The sequence below is a fragment of the Anolis carolinensis genome, chromosome 2, assembly GCF_035594765.1.
Source record: "Anolis carolinensis isolate JA03-04 chromosome 2, rAnoCar3.1.pri, whole genome shotgun sequence".
NCBI lineage: Eukaryota > Metazoa > Chordata > Lepidosauria > Squamata > Dactyloidae > Anolis > Anolis carolinensis.
In genome coordinates, this window is record NC_085842.1 from 216,834,066 (window position 1) to 216,852,896 (window position 18,831).

At 41.8% G+C, this 18,831-nt stretch overlaps 1 protein-coding gene across 10 annotated transcripts in view; it reads left to right on the top strand.

Annotated features, from left to right (window-relative positions):
• LOC100565133 (rap1 GTPase-activating protein 1) overlaps nt 1-18,831 on the top strand; it is a 92,280-nt gene that overhangs the window by 16,691 nt on the left and 56,758 nt on the right. For all 10 annotated transcript variants that reach the window (XR_010003326.1, XR_010003327.1, XM_062971759.1 and 7 more), the window contains exons 2-6: nt 4,746-4,839; nt 10,638-10,673; nt 12,978-13,025; nt 17,507-17,545; nt 17,839-18,030. Coding sequence is in view for 8 of the 10 variants with exons in the window: in XM_062971759.1 (XP_062827829.1) it covers nt 10,656-10,673; nt 12,978-13,025; nt 17,507-17,545; nt 17,839-18,030 (297 nt within the window). In the remaining 2 variants the exon portion in view is untranslated. The remainder of the gene's footprint in view (nt 1-4,745; nt 4,840-10,637; nt 10,674-12,977; nt 13,026-17,506; nt 17,546-17,838; nt 18,031-18,831) is intronic.

Sequence of the window (18,831 nt, forward strand, 5' to 3'; positions counted from 1 at the left end):
CTCTCATCAGCCATGGATTGAGGTTCTGAGTTTTAGCCTGCCACTTTTGGACTCTCGCTTGCTGAGGTGTTACTGTGAGTATCTCTGAAGATCTTAGAAAATTGTTTCTTTATTTAAGGTGTTGGCATGCTGGCTGATATCCAGACAGAGGATGGGCCAGAGATGTCACTGCCTTGGTCCTTTCATTATTGGCTGCTATTTCCCGATGGATGTCAGGCGATGCAATACCAGCTAAACAACTTCTTCAGTGGTGTAGGGTGTAGAAATCCTGTGATAATGCAGCATATCTCATCAAGAGCCACATTCACTGTTTTAATGTAGTGAGATGTATTCCACAACAGCAACAGAGTAGCAAAGCCCAAGGGCAGACGTCTGGTTGTGATCCCCAGGTTGTGCCAGTTGCTAGTTGATTGACTGATAACAACTCAGCTATTTTTATTTGAAAAATTACCAGTGTAGTGTAATGGTTTAGGTCAGTGGTTCTCAACCTGTGTGTCCCCAGGTGTTTTGGCCTACAACTCCCAGAAATCCCAGCCAGTTTGCAAGCTGTTAGGATTTCTGGGACTTGAAGCCTAAAACATTTGGGGACCCACAGATTGAGTGCCACTGGTTTAAGTGATGGATTATAGCTCTGGAGCCAAGGTTTCAAAACCCCATGGCCATGGAAACTCACTGGGTGACCTTGGGCATGTCATACACTGTCAGCCTTTGAAGAAAAGGGCAAAAAGCCCTCTGAACAAATCTTGCCAGGAAAATCCCACAATAGGACTTTAGGGCTGCTATATGTTGGAAACGCTTTGAAGACATACAATAACAACACTTTGTATTTGGCCTCCCAATTTTTTAATTTTAATTTCTTTATATATGTGGAGTTTGTTTCCAAAAATCCCAAACAATTGAAAAATGAATGATAGTTGGCAGCACATTGTTGGCTAGAAGTAGAATATGATGTACAGATCAAAACTAAAAAATTGTATCAATTACAGTAGAGTCTCACTTATCCAACACTCGCTTATCCAACGTTCTGGATTATCCAACACATTTTTGTAGTCAATGTTTTCAATACATTGTGATAGTTTGGTGCTAAATTCATAAATACAGTAATTACTACATAGTACTACTGCATATTGAACTACTTTTTCTGTAAAATTTGTTGTATAACATGATGTTTTGGTGCTTAATTTGTGAAATCATAATCTAATTTGATTTTTAATAGGCTTTTCCTTAATCCCTCCTTATTATCCAACATATTCGCTTATCCAACATTCTGCCAGCCTGTTTATGTTGGATAAGTGAGACTTTACTTTACATTTTATAGCAAAATAATGCATATTCTTAGGATGGGTTTTTTTTCATTCCTGTAAAATTTGTTCAGATGGATTTGGTATTTTTTTTGGAAACAAGCTTCATATGCCATTCTTTTTTCAACATTGGATGTAAAGCAGCATATACTACCAGATATAAAATCTGATTATAACAAACTTAAATCAATTAAACAAACAATCATATTAAAACATCTGATGTTTTCAAGTCCACACTGAACAGCAAGTTGTGAACAATTTAATTGGCATGACGCAAAAATGAGCACTCTGTATGAATGATTTATGATGGCGTAGGCTTTTATTTCTGTGCCCATTTATTCTGGGTCAATTGCTGGAAATCCTTGTATATGGGTTTCTTGGGAGGCATAATTACCCCTTGCTGGGTTGCCTCTGCCTCTGCCTCAACCTCCTTCCTTAGCCCTAGAGAGGTATAGAGATGGGAAATGCCAAGCAGGTTTAGTCTTCATGTAGAGTGTTCTGGATGGATGGAGATGGAGTTCTCAGAATATGTAGCAGGCTTTGCCTGGGAGTGATCTGGCCCACCTGAAAGCAGCAAGTCATGTGCCTGGGCATTCACTATGCAAACAGCTCACATCGGGGAATATTTTCATATAAAACTGGCTGAGCCTTTTCATTGTTTTGACCAGCAACTCCCATGAGTAGCTGCTGGTAATTCCCATCAAGGCTTTCTAGGAGCTGCATTTGAGAGGCAAGGATGTCATTTATTCTTAGCAGCAGCTTTGCTTTTATTCCTCAATAATACAAATGAAATACCTGCTTTTACAACGGATGTGATAAATTAGAGGAGATTGTGCTAGGGAAAGTCTGGCCCTGGGGCCATACTGGTTACCCAAGACTGGTTTTGTAGCTCAGTGCCTCAGATAACCTTTTGCTGATAGAAATGGATGGGGATGGATTGTCTTTCCTGAAAATCCCAAGCCCGGCAATTTGTCTTTTAAATTTTTAATAGTTGCAGAGTCTTGTTGTACTGTTTTGACATTTTTTTGAAAAATACCAATTTTTCAAAGCCATAAGTGACATAGAGGTTTTGTGTTGGTTTGTTTTGCATTTTTAGCAACCCATCTAGCCTTTGGATGTCATACGATCTGCTTTTGACTTATCCTGCTGTACCTTCTATGGAGCTATTGGACTGCCCACACAGAATAGGGAGCTCTGTTGGTTGAGGCTGGGCTATTCTGTTTTAAACCATCAGACTGGGATGTGAATTCGCTGTCATCTATCATAGATATAAGCAAAGTCAGTGTGCTCATTTGTTGAGCCCAGTTTGAGTAAGGTAAAGGTAAACCCTAACGTTAAGTCCAGTCATGTCTGACTCTGGGGGTTGGTGAATTTGAATTTTGTAGAGTGGAAAGGACTTGCAACAGTCCTCTTTCTCTGAAGGAATTCACAGCTAAAGTATCTAAAATAGATGACCGTCCAACTTTATTGAAACACTTCAAATATTGGAAAATACAGTAGTACATCCTCATTGGGGGCCGGGCTGTGGCGCAAGCTGGTGAGCAGCCTGCTGCAATAAATCACTCCGACCATGAGGTCATGAGTTCAAGGGCAGCCCGTGGCAGGGTGAGCACCTGTCAATTAAAAATAAAATATAGCCCCTGCTCGTTGCTGACCTAGCAACCCGAAAGATAGTTGCATCTATCAAGTAGGAAATAAGGTACCACTTATAAAAGTGGGGAGCAAGTTTAACTAATTTACAATGTTGGAATGAGGAAGTGAGGAAGTGCCATCAGAGTGGATGATGAAGCAGCTGCTCCCCCCTGTGGCCAGAATCGAACATCTCCTCAGGAGGTTAAATTGCCTCTGCGTCTGTCTGTCTGTTGTCTCTGTCTCGGTTTGATGTGTTTATGGGCATTGAATGTTTGCCCTATATGTACATAATGTGATCCGCCCTGAGTCTCCTTCGGGGTGAGAAGGGCGGAATATAAATACTGTAAATAAATAAATACTATCATTTGATTTTTCTAAGAAATAGTAAAGTTCCAAGCCTAGTATATAACATATCTGTTGACCTCACGTAACCTGAAACAGAATTATTTTTTTCAGAGTTAATTATTATTACGGTATATTCTTAAATATAAAGTATCCTCAAAAATGATTGTTTATTGAAAATAGTAATACAAAGTAAATTTTAGTCGCATAAGTACTAATGTAATGCCACTCCATGAAGTCATGCCAGCAACATTACCTTGGAGGCATTTCTGGACAGTGGCGGCTCTTCAGCTTAGAAATGGAGATGAGCACCAAACCCCAGAGTCGGACACAATTAGACTTAATGTCAGGGGAAAACCTTTACCTTAAGTAGTAATATTAGAATTTAATTATATTTTCAAGCTACTAAAGCACCCGTGGTGGTGCAATGCATAAAACCCTTGTGTTGCTGAACTGCTGACCTGAAAGTTAGCAGTTCGAATCCGCAAGACGGAGTGAGCTCTCATCTGTAAGCCCTAGCTCTTGCCAACCTAGCAGTTTGAAAATATGCAAATGTGAGTAAATAAATAGGTAACACTTCAGCGGGAAAAGGCAAATAGACTCTCCAAGCAATCCTGCCGACCACATTATCAAGATGTTACAACGCAAGCTCCTTGGCTTGAAAATTCAGAAAAAACACCTCCCCAGAGCCAGAGATGAGCACCGCCTCCAGATGTCAGAAATGAAAGGAGAAGCCATGCCTTTGTTTGTGTTTGTGTGTCTCATATGATTGTAAAGGCATTGAATGTTTGCCTATGTATGTAAATGTTGTAATCCGCTCTGAGAAGTGCAGGATATAAATACAGTGTATTATTACTAGTAATATTATTAACATTTTTTTACATATTGTCTAATATTTAAGATCATATTAGTAACCAGAACTGATAAAGGAATGCCACAGTGGACTGAGAGGAATGTGTATAGCCATATATCGCCTTCTGAAAACTATGGTAGACATTTTCTTGGCTGGTAACCTTTTTGTTCTGAAGTTGATTTAGTGGGTAAACATGTGTGGCTGTTTTCTCATTTTAGAAGCAAATAGCTGTAATAATTCAGTATGCAGGTAAAATGTTTGTTCAGGAAAAATATTTTGTTACTTGCTAAGATTTGGCAGAAAATCTTGCATCTCTTTCCATTATTGATCATGATCTTTTCTGGGAAATGATTAGTTTACTCAATTGATGAAGTCTAAAACTGCAACCTGGAGACCTTAAAAACTGCAGCCCTGCCATTTCTCAAACTTGTAAGTAAATGTGTTAGCAAATGGAGAATCTCAAATGGAAAAGGAATGTGTTTGTTATTTAGATGAGTACAATGGGCCCTCTGTATCTGCTGGTGTTTGTTTCCGGTATCTACTGGTGTTGTGGATAATATAATCTATGGATGTTTAAATGATATTATCTACTTGAGCCTCCTTTCTTTTTTCTGTAGGTCATCTGATGAGGCAGAGCACTGCATCAGAGACATCATAGAGTCTCCCATCCAGGATTCTCAAACTGCCTTTAACCCAGCAGTTCAAAATAAGGTAAGCTGTGCTTTCTTGTGGTCCCTTTTCAGTACTGGGAATGTATTTTTTTAAAGCTACATTTAGTTATTGTCTGCTTTCCCTCTCAGAAGCTGAAGACAGCACATGTAGTGTCTGTCCTAACCTTCATCGCATTCAAAGTTGAATGGGAATTTGAATTTGGGCTGGTTTGACACTTGAATCACTATCCTTGGTGTAGCTTAAGATACAGTAAAATAAATAAATTCAAAATTATGTAAATACACTCAGGATAACATTAAAAACTTACATACTTTGTATAGTCAATCTATTTTGAAAAATTCTTTTCTTTTGCTTGGGTAAATTGGATTGTCTGGTTTAGATTTTAGATTTTTGAAGAATAAATTGATGTAGTCGGAACAAAAGTTTCAAACTACAGGAAAGGAGATTCCACTTGAACATTAGGAAGAACTTACTCATTTTGAGAACTGTTCAGCAGTGGAACTCTCTGCCTCAGAGTGTGGTGGAGGCTCCTTCTTTGGAGGCTTTTAAGCAGAGGCTGGATAGCCATTGTCGGGGGTGCTTTGAATGCAATTTTCCTGCTTCTTGGCAGAATGGGATTGGACTGGATGGCCCATGAGGTCTCTTCCAACTCTATGATTCTATAATCTTGCATACACAGTGACCAAGAATGGGGTATTCCATACATTATGAAGCTGGACACTAGAGGGCTAAAGGCCTTATGCATAAAAAAGGTAAAGGTTAACCCTGACGTTAAGTCCAGTCATGTCTGACTCTGGGGTATGGTGCTCATCTCCATTTCTAAGCCGAAGAGCCGGCGTTGTCCGTAGACACCTCCAAGGTCATGTGGCCTGCATGACTGCATTGAGCGCCGTTACCTTCCCGCTGGAGTGGTACCTATTGATCTACTCACATTGGCATGTTTTTGAACTGCTAGGTTGGCAGGAGCTGGAGCTAACAGCGGGTGCTCAAGCCGCTCCCGGGATTTGAACCTGCGACCTTTCGGTCTGCAAGTTCAGCAGCTCAGCGCTTTAACGCACTTTGCCACCAGGGCTCCTTATGCATAAAGCCAATATGTATTAAAATCTGTGGGCTGTAGAAAAGAAAAAAAATCCCTTTTACCAGTCTGGAAACATACATTTACAACAGTGAAAGGGATGCATGGATATACAGGCGATCCCACTCCATTAATGCTGTATCCTTCATATAGTGCCATTTTGCCAGATTTTGGTATCAAGGCAGTATCAGCTACTCTCCCATATTTCTCAAAAAAAGAACTGTTAGGAGCTCATCACACAAATAATTTTTAGCGTCCGAGGACATTTCTGCTCCAGTTGAGCAATGGAACCTCACACTGCCCATCACATGACATAGCCTCACTTCTGGCAGGGCTTCATTGCTCAGCTGGGGTGGCAGCATCCTAGGATGTTGCACCGGCAAGCTGGTACCCTCCCCGTGTTATATTAGAAACAACAGGGCTATCACGATGGGAATCCATGCAACAACGCTACGCTACATTTGATGGGGAAGCATTGTTGCTAGCTGGGCAGAGCACGGGGCATTGGGATGCCCCTCTGCCAAGCTGATTCACCATAGAGGCTGGCAAATTGCTATGGGGGACTTCATCAATATGTTGAGATCCCTAGTCTTTTGCAGGATTAGGAGGAGGAGGAACAGAGAAAAACAAGGAATTATTTATTTATTTATTTATTTACAGTATTTATATTCCGCCCTTCTCACCCCAAAGGGAACTCAGGGCGGATCACATTATATACATATAGGGCAAACATTCAATGCCCAAATACACATAGAACCGAGACTGAGACAGACGCAGAGGCAATTTAACATTCTCCTGAGGGGATGTTCGATTCTGGCCACAGGGAGGAGCAGCTGCTTCATCATCCACTGTGATGGCACTTCCTAATTCCAACGTCGTAAATTAGTCAAATTTGCCTCCCCACTTTATAAGTGGTACCTTATTTCCTACTTGATAGATGCAACTATCTTTTGGGTTGCTAGGTCAACAACGAGCAGGGGCTATTTTGTATTTGTTAATTGACGGGTGAGCACCCTGCCATGGGCTGGCCTCGAACTCATGACCTCATGGTCAGAGTGATTTATTGCAGCAGGCTGCTCACCAGCCTGCACCATAGCCCAGTGTGGCAATAGCTTTAAGTTTGTCTTACAGTGTGATTTTGCTTTAGAAAAAGTTTGATTATTCCTCTGCTCCTTTTCTGAAAAGGGAAGTGCCAGAGGCAGGGATTGCAGTGGAAGATTAAGTAGTGGGACACATAAATAGACTCGGGTGTATGCACTATCCTTTGCTTGCTTGCTGCTTTGCAAAAGAGCTGTGATGAGGGAAGAAACTGGCCAAGGACAAACAAAGACAGAGTGTCCTGAAGTAAAGTAGAGGTGGCGGCGTGTGGAAGAATGCCAGGGACAGGACAGTTTGATGAAGAACTTCTGGGAAACTTGGAGGAATATGTGAAGAGAGGGTGGGGCTGAGAAAAACCCTTGATAAGGGAAGATGCTGAGATCAGTGAGGAGATAGTTCTGAGACAGAATGAACTCTTGAAGTAGAGATGATTTTCAGAGAAGGGAAAGATTCTGTGAAATTTCCTGTATCTAGAATGCCAATGTGAGAAAGAAGAAATGTATACTCTGTGAGTAGATGCAGTAGAGTCTCACTTATCCAACATAAACTGGCCAGCAAAACATTGGATAAGCGAATATGTTGGATAATAAGGGGGGATTAAGGAAAAGCCTATTAAACATCAAATTAGGTTATGATTTTACAAATTAAGCACCAAAACATCGTGTTATACAACAAATTTGACAAAAAGTAGTTCAATACGCAGTAATGCGATGTAGTAATTACTGTATTTACGAATTTAGCACCAAAATATCAAGCTGTATTGAAAACATTGACTACAAAAATGCGTTGGATAATCCAGAACGTTGGATAAATGAGACTCTACTGTACCAGCATACCTGGAATTATTCTTTTATTAGCAGACAGCGAATGGTGCCATCTAGTGATGATCTGGAGTGTAGTTCCTATTTGTTTGTTTTGAATAAATAGGAACTTCAAAACAAGTAGCTGATAGTCTTTTCCAAGGCTTTTCTGGGCTTCCTCAAGTTGAGGATTTCTATGTTCTCCTTCCAAGGAAAGAGGGTCACTCCATGACATGCCTGCCCTAATTTGCAGCCTCAATAGAGTTATTGGATCATTTTGGATGGAAGTGAAGAGGTCTGAGTGAGGAAAATACATAAATAAGCCCCCTGTGGCACAGTGCTGAGCTGCTGAACTTGCTCACTGAAAGATCGCAGGTTCAAATCTGGGGAGTGGAGTGAGCGCCCGCTGTTGGCCCCAGCTTCTGACAACCTAGCAGTTCGAAAACATGCAAATGTGAGTAGATCAATAGGTACTGCTCTGGTGGGAAGGTAACGGCGCTCCATGCAGTCATGCCGGCCACATGACCTTGAAAGTGTTTGCGGACAATGCTGGCTCTTCGGAGAAGAAATTGAGGTGAGCACCAACCTCCAAAGTTGGACATGACTGGACTTAATGTCAGGAGAAAACATTTACCTTTACCTAAGTCCACAATGTGTGCATATGTTGTTATCAATGCAACCTCCAGTGACTTAGGCCCCATCTACACATGCTGTAAAATCCAAAATGATATGGATTATTGGGGTGGTGGCTAAAAAACCCCCCTAATGAACACTGCAACACACATCCAAATGGAAAACATGTTTTAAAAAATCAGGGGAAAGTCCAAAATTGGCGATAAAATACACTGCAGCTAATCAGTGTATGGATGTTGCATAGCAGAAATTCAGGAGAAACATGTGCAGCACTCATGTAAACAGCACCACCTCTGGAAAATGTAGATAAAGGAATCCAATATGGTGATTTAAGGAAGGTAAACAAACATTTTTCCCTCCCTCCCTGAGAAGAAATTACTTTCTCCTTTTTGTTTTTGAGTTAGAAAATTAGTTCCACTGTTGATTCTTATCCGATGGGCTGCTGCACTTCAGTTTGGAGAAATGCAGTTTGCATTTCTCCAAACGGGGTAAGCAAAATATATGTCCAATGTGTTGTCAAAGGCTTTCATGGCCGGGATCACAGGGTTGTTGTATGTCTTTCGGGCTGTGTGGCCATGTTCCAGAAGTATTCTCTCCTGACGTTTCGCCCACATCTATGGCAGGCATCCTCAGAGGTTGTGAGGTATGTGGCAAGAGTCAAAACATGAGACAAAACCTTTCCAATGCTAATTAGGGTGATTAACTGAAACATTAATGCTGGCTCCCAGTGACAAAGGACTCTTGCCACACCCTGGACTCTCCACAGATATATATTTTTTCCTTTCCTTACTTAGTTTATCCATCCCTCACAACCTCTGAGGATGCCTGCCATAGATGTGGGCGAAACGTCAGGAGAGAATACTTCTGGAACATGGCCACACAGCCCGAAAGACAACCCCAAAATATATGTCATTTTGTTGGATTGATTCAGCACGAGGGGAGCTTTGTGGATGTCGCAGGAGCTTTTTCATGTGTTGTTGAAGCAACCCAGTTTTTTCATCGTTCCTGGGGTGTGTGTGGAGACTGGTTTTGTTTCATCCACATTCTGATCCAGATTTTGTGGCTTTGTAGAAGCAGCCTTCGCCAACAGATTCCACTCCCAACACTGCACTATATTCATCACAAAGGTCCATGGAGAAGCTGAAGTAGAAAGTGGACAGATTCTCAGTGTGTTCACTAGAATGTTCTTAGACACTGAACACTTATCAGAGAACTAAATTATCAAGGCTCCTAATCGTAGATAGATTTGCAAGTACATTCAGCAAAATTCTGCTAGAATTCTCTTTAAAACCTGGCTGTAATCTCATGAAAGTCACAAGTGGGGCCAGCAGGGATATTGCTGGTGCAGTATTGTCTGTGTAACACCAACTTCTTCCCACTGTACGCCTTCATGTTTTCAGGTCAGTCCATAGATTCTTACTCTTTTAATGCTACAGTCATTCGTGTTGGGCAGTGGTACTTATTCCTACAGATGATGGCTCATAAATGTTTTCTGGTCTTTGTAATGGATGCTGCTTCAGCCCAACAGTGCAGAATAGCTACAGGCAAGTGCTGCCAGTCAGACATCTTATGAGCAAAGGGATAGGAATTCGGGTCCTGAACAGCGAATAGGTCTGATATCATCGGCACAGATTTCATTCTTTCTTTGGTGCTGGGCTTACTAAGCAGACACATGGCATCTTTTTAAGTGTGTCATTCTATTATCAGCTAGAAATACCCACTAAGGCTTGTTTCTATGGATATACTGTGTCTGGGCAAGCATCTAGTATTCTGATTTAAACGTAAAATCTCCATGCTTTTGTAGAAACTCTTTTTTGCTCATCATATGAGTAGAACTGAATAAGAAATTAGGTTAGTGGTTTGTTTATTTTCAGAGGTATAAGGCTTTTAAATTATGAAATGTTCAAATGTGCACATGTGTATGTTCCCATGGCATCTGAGTAATGAATGCTTATGCAACAGTCTCCTCTTCATTTATATTTCTGCAGCAATAAAGGTCAGAAAGCTGCCTTCTTAACAGCCTTGCCAAGAGGCACAATTTCAGAGTAAACCTTATAGGTTCTACGAATCATGAATTCTATCTTTTGTATCCTCCAAATCTGCACAAATCTTGTACAATACAAATATATAATCCTAAACACAGTATTAAATTACAACAGAATTAAAGATATATATCTTAATCTAGATTTGTAATTATGCAGTTACTCCTTATTTTGTGTTCTTTTTCACAGGCAGTGGATTTGTTTGAAATGATTGAAAAAATGCAGGTATGTTTTGCTTTCTTTATCAAGACATATTTTTTGTAATGAATCCCGTTCAATATATTGTGCAGTTATTGTGCCATATCAACCTAGCCATCCCATAAACATGTCTAAGCCCCATTCCTTCACAACCAAACTCCTTGTTTTCACTATTTTCCTCTGTGGAGCTAGCCTGCATGCTCATGCATTCTATGCTGTCATTCTAACTTTGAGCTTTTCTCTGACTCTTTTGGCTCTTCTCTAATTTTTTGTCTCTGTTCAACTTCTCCTTGTAAGGAATGGACAGCTCTGTTTTCAATGAGGGTCCATGAGCAGTCCTTCATTTCTCGCCACCATCACAATCAGTAAATGTTTAGCAATGCAGTTCTGGAATTCACTGGGTTTTTCCTCCATCACCCCAAGCTGGAGGCTAAATGATTTTTGCCAGTTGGCTCAGGAAGCAATAGAGGCTGAAACTAAAAACAATTTTTTTTTCCGTGTCAGGAGCAACGTGTCAGGAGCAACTCCAGTTGCTTCTGGAGTGAGAGAATTGGCCGTCTGCACGGACGTTGCCCAGGAGACGCTCGGATTTTTTTTGATGTTTTACCATCCTTGTGGGAGGCTTCTCTCATGTCCCCGCATGGAGCTGGAGCTGATAGAGGGAGCTCATCCACGCTCTCCCCGGGTGGGATTCGAACCTGGCGAGAGCGTGGATGAGCTCCCTCTATCAGCTCCAGCTCCATGCGGGGACATGAGAGAAGCCTCCCATAAGGATGGTAAAACATAAAAAAAAAACAATGCTCAGGGATCTCTGATGTATTGGTTAAGTGAGAGAGCCGGCACTTTTTTGTGCCAGACTCCTGTGGTGACATGAAAATTGATTGCTAAAAGAAGCAAAATGCTCAGCAATTTTCTGATTTGGGGGTAATGTGTTAAGGACAAGGGTATTTTTTTTTTGCCACCCGCCAATGCCTGCTTGGATTTTTTTTTTTAACTTTTATCCAATTCTGATTGGTTTTACTCACAAATTATCCTCTTCATGTATCCCAGCTTCTAAGGATTATGCTAGTCATTGTGTTTATAAGGAGCCTCCGATGGCCTAGGGGATAAAACCCTCGTGACTTGAAGGTTGGGTTGCTGACCTGAAAGCTGCCAGGTTCGAATCCCACCCGGGGGGAGCATGGATGAGCTCCCTCTATCAGCTCCAGCTCCATGTGGGGACATGAGAGAAGCTTCCCACAAGGATGGTAAGACTTCAAAACATCCGGGCGTCCCCTGGGCAACGTCCTTGCAGACGGCCAATTCTCTCACTCCAAAAGCAACGAAAAAAATTATGTTTATCATGTAGTTTCCCTCTGTGGCCAAACCTTTCTTCCATGAATTGACAATGCAGCCGTCACCCTCCTCCCAACGTAGATGTGGACTATAGTATAGTCTTCAGGAAGTAAATAGTTACAGTTCTCTATTCCTCACCCAGAAGTGTCAGTGCAATCATGATTCACTGTACTGGAGAGAGAGGGTGGCTCAGGCAGCCCTGATACGCTCCATTAATCTTTGCTCCCTTGATAAGATTTTAAACTCTCAAGGAAGCAAAGGATGAGGAAACAAACAAGTTAGATTGAAAAATTATTTTGGTGGTTTCCTGGATGCTTTGAAGGGAAGCACCTAGAAGAAAAAAACAAAGCATTTTACCATCTGCATATTTCTATGCATGCCTGGAAATTACCTAGTAGTTATGCTTAGTGGAGCACAAAGAGTGATTCCATCTTAAGGGTGCGGGGGATCCACATAGAACCATTTTTGTAGTCACATAACTCATGTGTTCTTAGCCTTTCCAAAAACAACATAGCTGAACCAAAAATCACAGTGGACAAGAAATTCTTTCCCTCCACCCATCAGATCAAATGGTGTGATTATTGTGTTGATTCATCTGTGTTTCTGGCCAGCCTGCTTGTTCTGCACATGGAATGACTGCTCTTATCAATGACTCAACAGTTCTGTGTGTGAAGAGTGTGTATTGTAGACCCAAGTTCCTTTGCTTTGAAAACAAAAAGCTTTCTGTTTGGTTTGTATTGGCAATATCCTTTAGTTAATCATTAGATATGAAAGTAAGGCAATAACGATTTGTATGCACTTCAGCTTTTGCTGTTTAATTTTGAATCTGTACAACCATGAGCATTTCAGTTTTAGGAATACCCCTCCCTCTCCACTTTACTGAGATCTGTAATGATAGGCCAGGAGAATGGGAATTGTGGCATAACATGGAAATAAAAGGAGAAAGGAGAACTAAACTGGGTTGTGGCATTTTATGCTTTCTTCTCTTTGTTCTAGAAAAGCCGCTTGGATGAGCAAAGGTGTTCACTTCCTGCTCCACTCAAGGTCAGTTCAGCTCTTTGAGGCTGGTGTGAGAAACAACTGAACCGAGATGTGCAATTATTCTGGCTGGGTAGATCAGTCTTGACTATGTGACTTGTTTAATTGCTTACCACTTTATTTTCTTGTTTTGAAGTACTCTGAGTGGAATCAATTGTTTTTAAAAAGATGTCAGTGCCAATTAAAATGGTTTTTAAAACCAACTAGGGTTTCAAAGTGGTGCTCTGTAGGAGGGTTGATTTAGAGCCAAAGCCCTGGTATGGAGCCAAGAGTGTTTATTACACACTACCAATGCTGTGAATGCCTTGTCCACCTTAATTTTCCCCTTAATATTACTTAGTGGGAAGCAGAGTGGAATCTTTTTTGGCCCAGGGCTGAAATAGCTTCTTGACTGGAATATGAATGTTGGCACTGCTGTCATACATGCTTTTTGCCCTTTGGGGTCGCTGACTATGTTTGGCCTGGAGAAGATGGAGAGATGATGTAACTGCCCTTTTCTGATATCTGAAGAGATGTTATAAAGAAGAAGAAGCAATCCTGTTTTCCATTTTCCATGGCTGCTACTTCTTCTTCTTCTTCTTCTTCTTCTTCTTCTTCATTCATTTAGTCGTTTCCGACTCTTCGTGATTTCATGGACCAGTCTATGCCAGAGCTCCCTGTCGGCCTCCCCTGCCCCAGTTCCTTCAAGGTCAACCCAGTCACTTCAAGGATACTGTCCATCCATCTCGTCCTTAGTCGGCCTCTCTTCCTTTTTCCTTCCATTTCCCCCAGCATCATGATCTTTTCTAAGCTTTCCTGTCTTCTCATGATGTGGCCAAAATACCTCAACTTTGCTTCCAATATCCTTCCCTCCAGTGAGCAGCCGGGCATTATATCCTGGCGGATGGACTGGTTGGATCTTCTTGTGGTCCAGGGCACTCTCAGGATTTTCCTCCAGCACCAAAGTTCAAAAGCATCTGTCTTTCTTCACTTAGCCTTCCTTATGGTCCAGCTCTCGCATCCATAGGTTACTATGGGGAATACCATTGCTTTGACTATGCGGACCTTCGTTGCCAATGTGATGTCTCTGCTCTTCACTATTTTGTTGAGGTTGGCCATTGCTCTCCTCCCAGGAAGTAAACGTTTTCTGATTTCCTGACTGCAGTCTGAATCTGCAGTGATCTTCACGCCTAGAAATATAAAGTCTGTCACTGCCTCCATGTTTTCTCCCTCTATTTGCCAGTTATCTTGGTTTCCTTGATGTTTAACTGCAACCCAGCTTTTGCACTTTCTTCTTTCACCTTGGTGATAAGGCTCCTCAGCTCCTCCTCACTTTCAGCCATCAGAGTGGTATCATCTACATACCTAAGGTTGTTGAATGTTTCTTCCAGCAATTTTAAATCCGGCCTTGGATTCATCAAGCCCCGCATGTCGCATGATGTGTTCTGCGTACAAGTTGAATAGGGAGGGTGAAATTATGCAGCCCTGCCATTCTCCTTTCCCAATCTTGAACCAGTCTGTTGTTCCGTGGTCTGTTCTGACTGTGGCAACTTGGTCTTTATACAGATTTCTCAGGAGACAGACAAGGTGACTTGGTATCCCCATACCACCAAGAACAATTCCATGACAGATAACCCAAAAAATGGGTAAAAAAATACAAGAAAGGATGTCTTGACTACACTTTAGGGCAGTAACTGGATTTCGGCAGTGAAACAATGAGGATGTACTACTGTATTTTACAATATTTGAAGTGTTTCAGTAAAGTTGGAAGGTCATCTATTGCAGATACTTTAGCTGTGAATTCCTTCAGAGAAAGAGGACCATTGCAAGTCCTTTCCACTCTACAAAATTCACATTCTGTGATTGCTGACCTCTCATTAATCCATACATATGCATTCACAAATGTAGGCCCCTTCCACACGGCTGAATAAAATCCCACGTTATCAGCTTTGAACTGGAACATATGGCAGTGTGGACTCAAATAACCCAGTTCAAAGCAGATATTATGGGATTTTTCTGCCTTGATATTCTGGGTTATATGACTGTGTGGAAGGGTCTATAGACATATTTAGCCAAGATAAAAGGTAAAATATGAAGATACACTTGCAAGAAACAAGCCACCTGGGAATTTCAGCCATGAGGGAACAAGAGTGAACAGCATGTTCAAGAAGCACGTGAGAGGCATATGAACATATGAGATGCAGTGAGGCAGGGATAGCAGAGCAGAGTCATTACAGAGACATGAATAAAGAGAGATAGACAACAAAGCTGGAACAAGAGTAACAATGAGAGAAACAAGACAGCGGGAGGAATAGTCCTTTAGGAGAAGGGAAACAATACAAATAATTCATTTTGTTCATTTTGGCCCAGCTCTCTAATCTCTTAAAGTCATTTTGGATTCTGACCCTTTCCACTGGGGTATTAGGTACCCCTCCCAAATTGTCATCTGCAAATTTGATAAGCATGCCATCATCCAAGTCATTGATCAAGATATGGATAGCTCTGGGGTCCAGGATTCACTTCTCTCCAGGATGAGGAGGAGCCATTGTTCAGTATCCTTTGGGTTCAGCCAGTCAACCAATTTCCAATTTACCTAACAGTGGCATTGTTTAGCCTACAAGAGAGGGAGAGTCCCAATGCAATGATTAAGTAAGGATAGGCTTAAGGCCAATTTTGGGTGTAACTATTATATGGTGGCAACTATTAGATGAAATGATAGCTGATCCTCTCATTGCCTCTTCCATCTTCTGGACAATGAAATTGTAGGGCAAGTAAGGAATTTGTTGGACCTGATACTCTTGGTAGAGTTTGTCTTCCAAAATATCTGGGTAGTTGACATTTGCTACATCTTTCCTTTCTGAATGTGTGGTCATCTGTTCCAAGAAAGGCACCACCCAAGTCCTCAGTCCAGCTTGCAAGTCTGTAGTATATCCCCTCAGTGACATCTCTGTTGTTTCTTTCCCCCTTCATTTCCACCCAGATACTCTCAACCTTACTTCCATGTTTTGATAAGAAATCAAATAGGTTAAAGACAATAAAAAAAGACTTTTGTTTCATACCATCTTTCCCCCTTCCGTTACTATTTTTTTGTCTTTCCTTTTCTCTTCATCTCACCCTGTGAATTAAATGGCAGTTATTTTCTGGGGCTTCCTGTGACATTTTGGGGGATCTGTGGGGGGGGGGGGGTTGTCATAGGTGAAAAATAGATTGCCAAAAAAAATAAAAACACAAGAAACCTCACAGTGATCCAATGAAAGTGCTACTGGAAGTGTCTGAAGAGGCTCAGGTGTCGGCCGTGGCCGGGAGGGCCTTTGCACAATTAAAACTTGTGCGCCAGCTGTGACCATACCTCGAGAAGTCTGATCTGACCATGGTGGTCCATGCCTTAGTTACCTCTAGACTGGACTATTGCAATGCGCTCTACGTGGGGCTGCCTTTGAAGACGGCCCGGAAATTACAACTAGTACAGCATTCATCAGCCAGGCTTCTAACCGGAGCGAATTACAGGGCGCGTTCAATGCCTCTGTTTAAGGAGCTTCACTGGCTGCCATTTACTTTCCAGGCCCAATTCAAGGTGCAGGTTATCACCTACAAAGCCCTAAACGGTTTGGGACCCACCTACCTTAGAGACCGCACCTCCCCCTACGAACCCGCACGTTCTCTTCGCTTGTTGGGGGAGGCCCTTCTCTCGCTCCCACCACCCTCGCAGTCGCGGTTGGTGGGGACGAGAGAGAGGGCCTTCTCCGTCGTGGCCCCCCGGCTTTGGAACTCGCTCCCTAGAGAGATCAGGCAGGCCCCTACCCTCCTCTCCTTTCGTAGGAGTTTAAAAACCTGGCTCTTACAGAAGGCCTTTGACACCTAATTAGATGTTGGACTGATCCATCTGCCCATTTTATAATAGCCCCCTTTTCTGAGATGTTGCCAATGCTATTTTGCACTTTGTCCATTTCAACTGTGAAATTACCTTCCCCATTTCGGCCCATTTCGGCACATGTTGCACTTTGCCTGGGTTCTATGAATTAGTCTCCAGTGTTAATATTGTATGTTTTATGTTGATTTTAACGATTGTTTTTTACTGTAATTGATGTTTTTATTGGATAACTGTTTTATTGCTGTGTTTTGATATTTGATTGTTTTATTGGGCAAGGCTCCATGTAAGCCGCCCCGAGTCCCTTCGGGGAGATGGGGCGGGGTATAAAAAATAAAGTTATTATTATTATTATTCTGTACTTGACAGAAATGTAAAGCAGAGAAAAAATAAATAAAACTAGCCTACCTTGATGGTGCTTGTCAAGATGAAATTGTGCAGTTCATTGATTTAAAATGTGGGATGTTAAAGGTGATATAGCAAAATAAATTTAAAATATGTTTACATAGACAAAATTTACTTGTCCTCCACCATTTTAGATAAAAACTGGAACATATGTGAGCAAGCCATACCAGAGTGTGGTTAAGATGGCAATTTTTTAAAATGGGTTATTAATTACTTGTGTTTTTTGTGCTTCCAGAGAGAAGAGGAGTACATCCCATACCCCAGTATCCATGAGGTTAGTCCGTTTTAATGAGTAAAGCCTGAATGCATAGATATGCAAACATACATACATATATACACACAAAGGCCAAGGGGTAATTTGGGTGCTTATATGTCGGAAGTGCTGAATAGAATTTCATGCATGCAAGCTTTAGAATGATTATGATTCTGGTTCAAGTGTGTACGCTTATTAAAATTATAGGAACAATTAATTTCATAAAAAAATTCTACAAGCCAATCAGTGAGATCTTGCCTCCCCACTCGTATTGTTCAATTCTGGTCTGCATATTCCAAGTTCTTTCTTCACAGGTGTTACGGAGGGGGTGGCCCTACCCCCTTATTATCCTACCCCAGTTTGGGGGCTACTGGATTGAAGGGACCTCTCACAGCCTACCCATCTCAGACCCAGAATTGCAGGACTTGCCCTCTCCTTGCAGCGGCAAAGTGAAACTGGAGTGCGACCCCACTGCCAAGCTCTACCGGAAGCACTTCCTAGGAAAAGTAAGAAACATTTTAAAATACCTACCATAAACTTTCCTGCTTTGATTTAATTAATGCGTTCTTTATTAATTGTTTGTTTCTACTGTTGAAAAGTTTAAAATCTGTATGCTTTAAAAATACCACAGTGTAAATATCTGTCCTGCAGTCTTATTATTATCTGGGAGCCCCAATGGCGAAGTGTGTTAAAGCACTGAGCTGCTGAACTTGCAGACCGAAAGGTTGCAGGTTCAAATCCCGGGAGTTGAGTGAGCGCCCGCTGTTAGCTCCAGCTTCTGCCAACCTAGCAGTTCGAAAACATGCCAATGTGAGTAGATCAATAGGTACCGCTATGGCGGGAAGGTAACGGCGCTCCATGCAGTCATGCTGGCCACATGACCCTGGAGATGTCTACGGACATCGCCGGCTCTTTGGCTTAGAAATGGAGATGAGCACCAACCCCCAGAGTCAGACCTGACTGGACTTAACATCAGGGGAAACCTTTACCTTTACCTTTTAGTCTTATTATACTACCCTGTGGGTGAGTGTAGATAAGCTGTCACATAAGGCCCTTCCAGACAGGCCCTATATCCCAGGATCTGATCCCAGGTTTTCTGCATTAAACTGGATTATATAAGTCCCCACTCCCAGATAATCTGGGATAAACAAAAAACCTGGGATTTGATCATGGGATATAGGGCCTGTCTGGAAGGGCTCTAAGTCTCTGAAACAGTTGATATTTCTGTTGCATGCTAAGTCCTGGGGGTATTGAGAAAATGTAGAATGCAGACAATATACCTATTGGTTCTCAACCTGTGGGTCCCC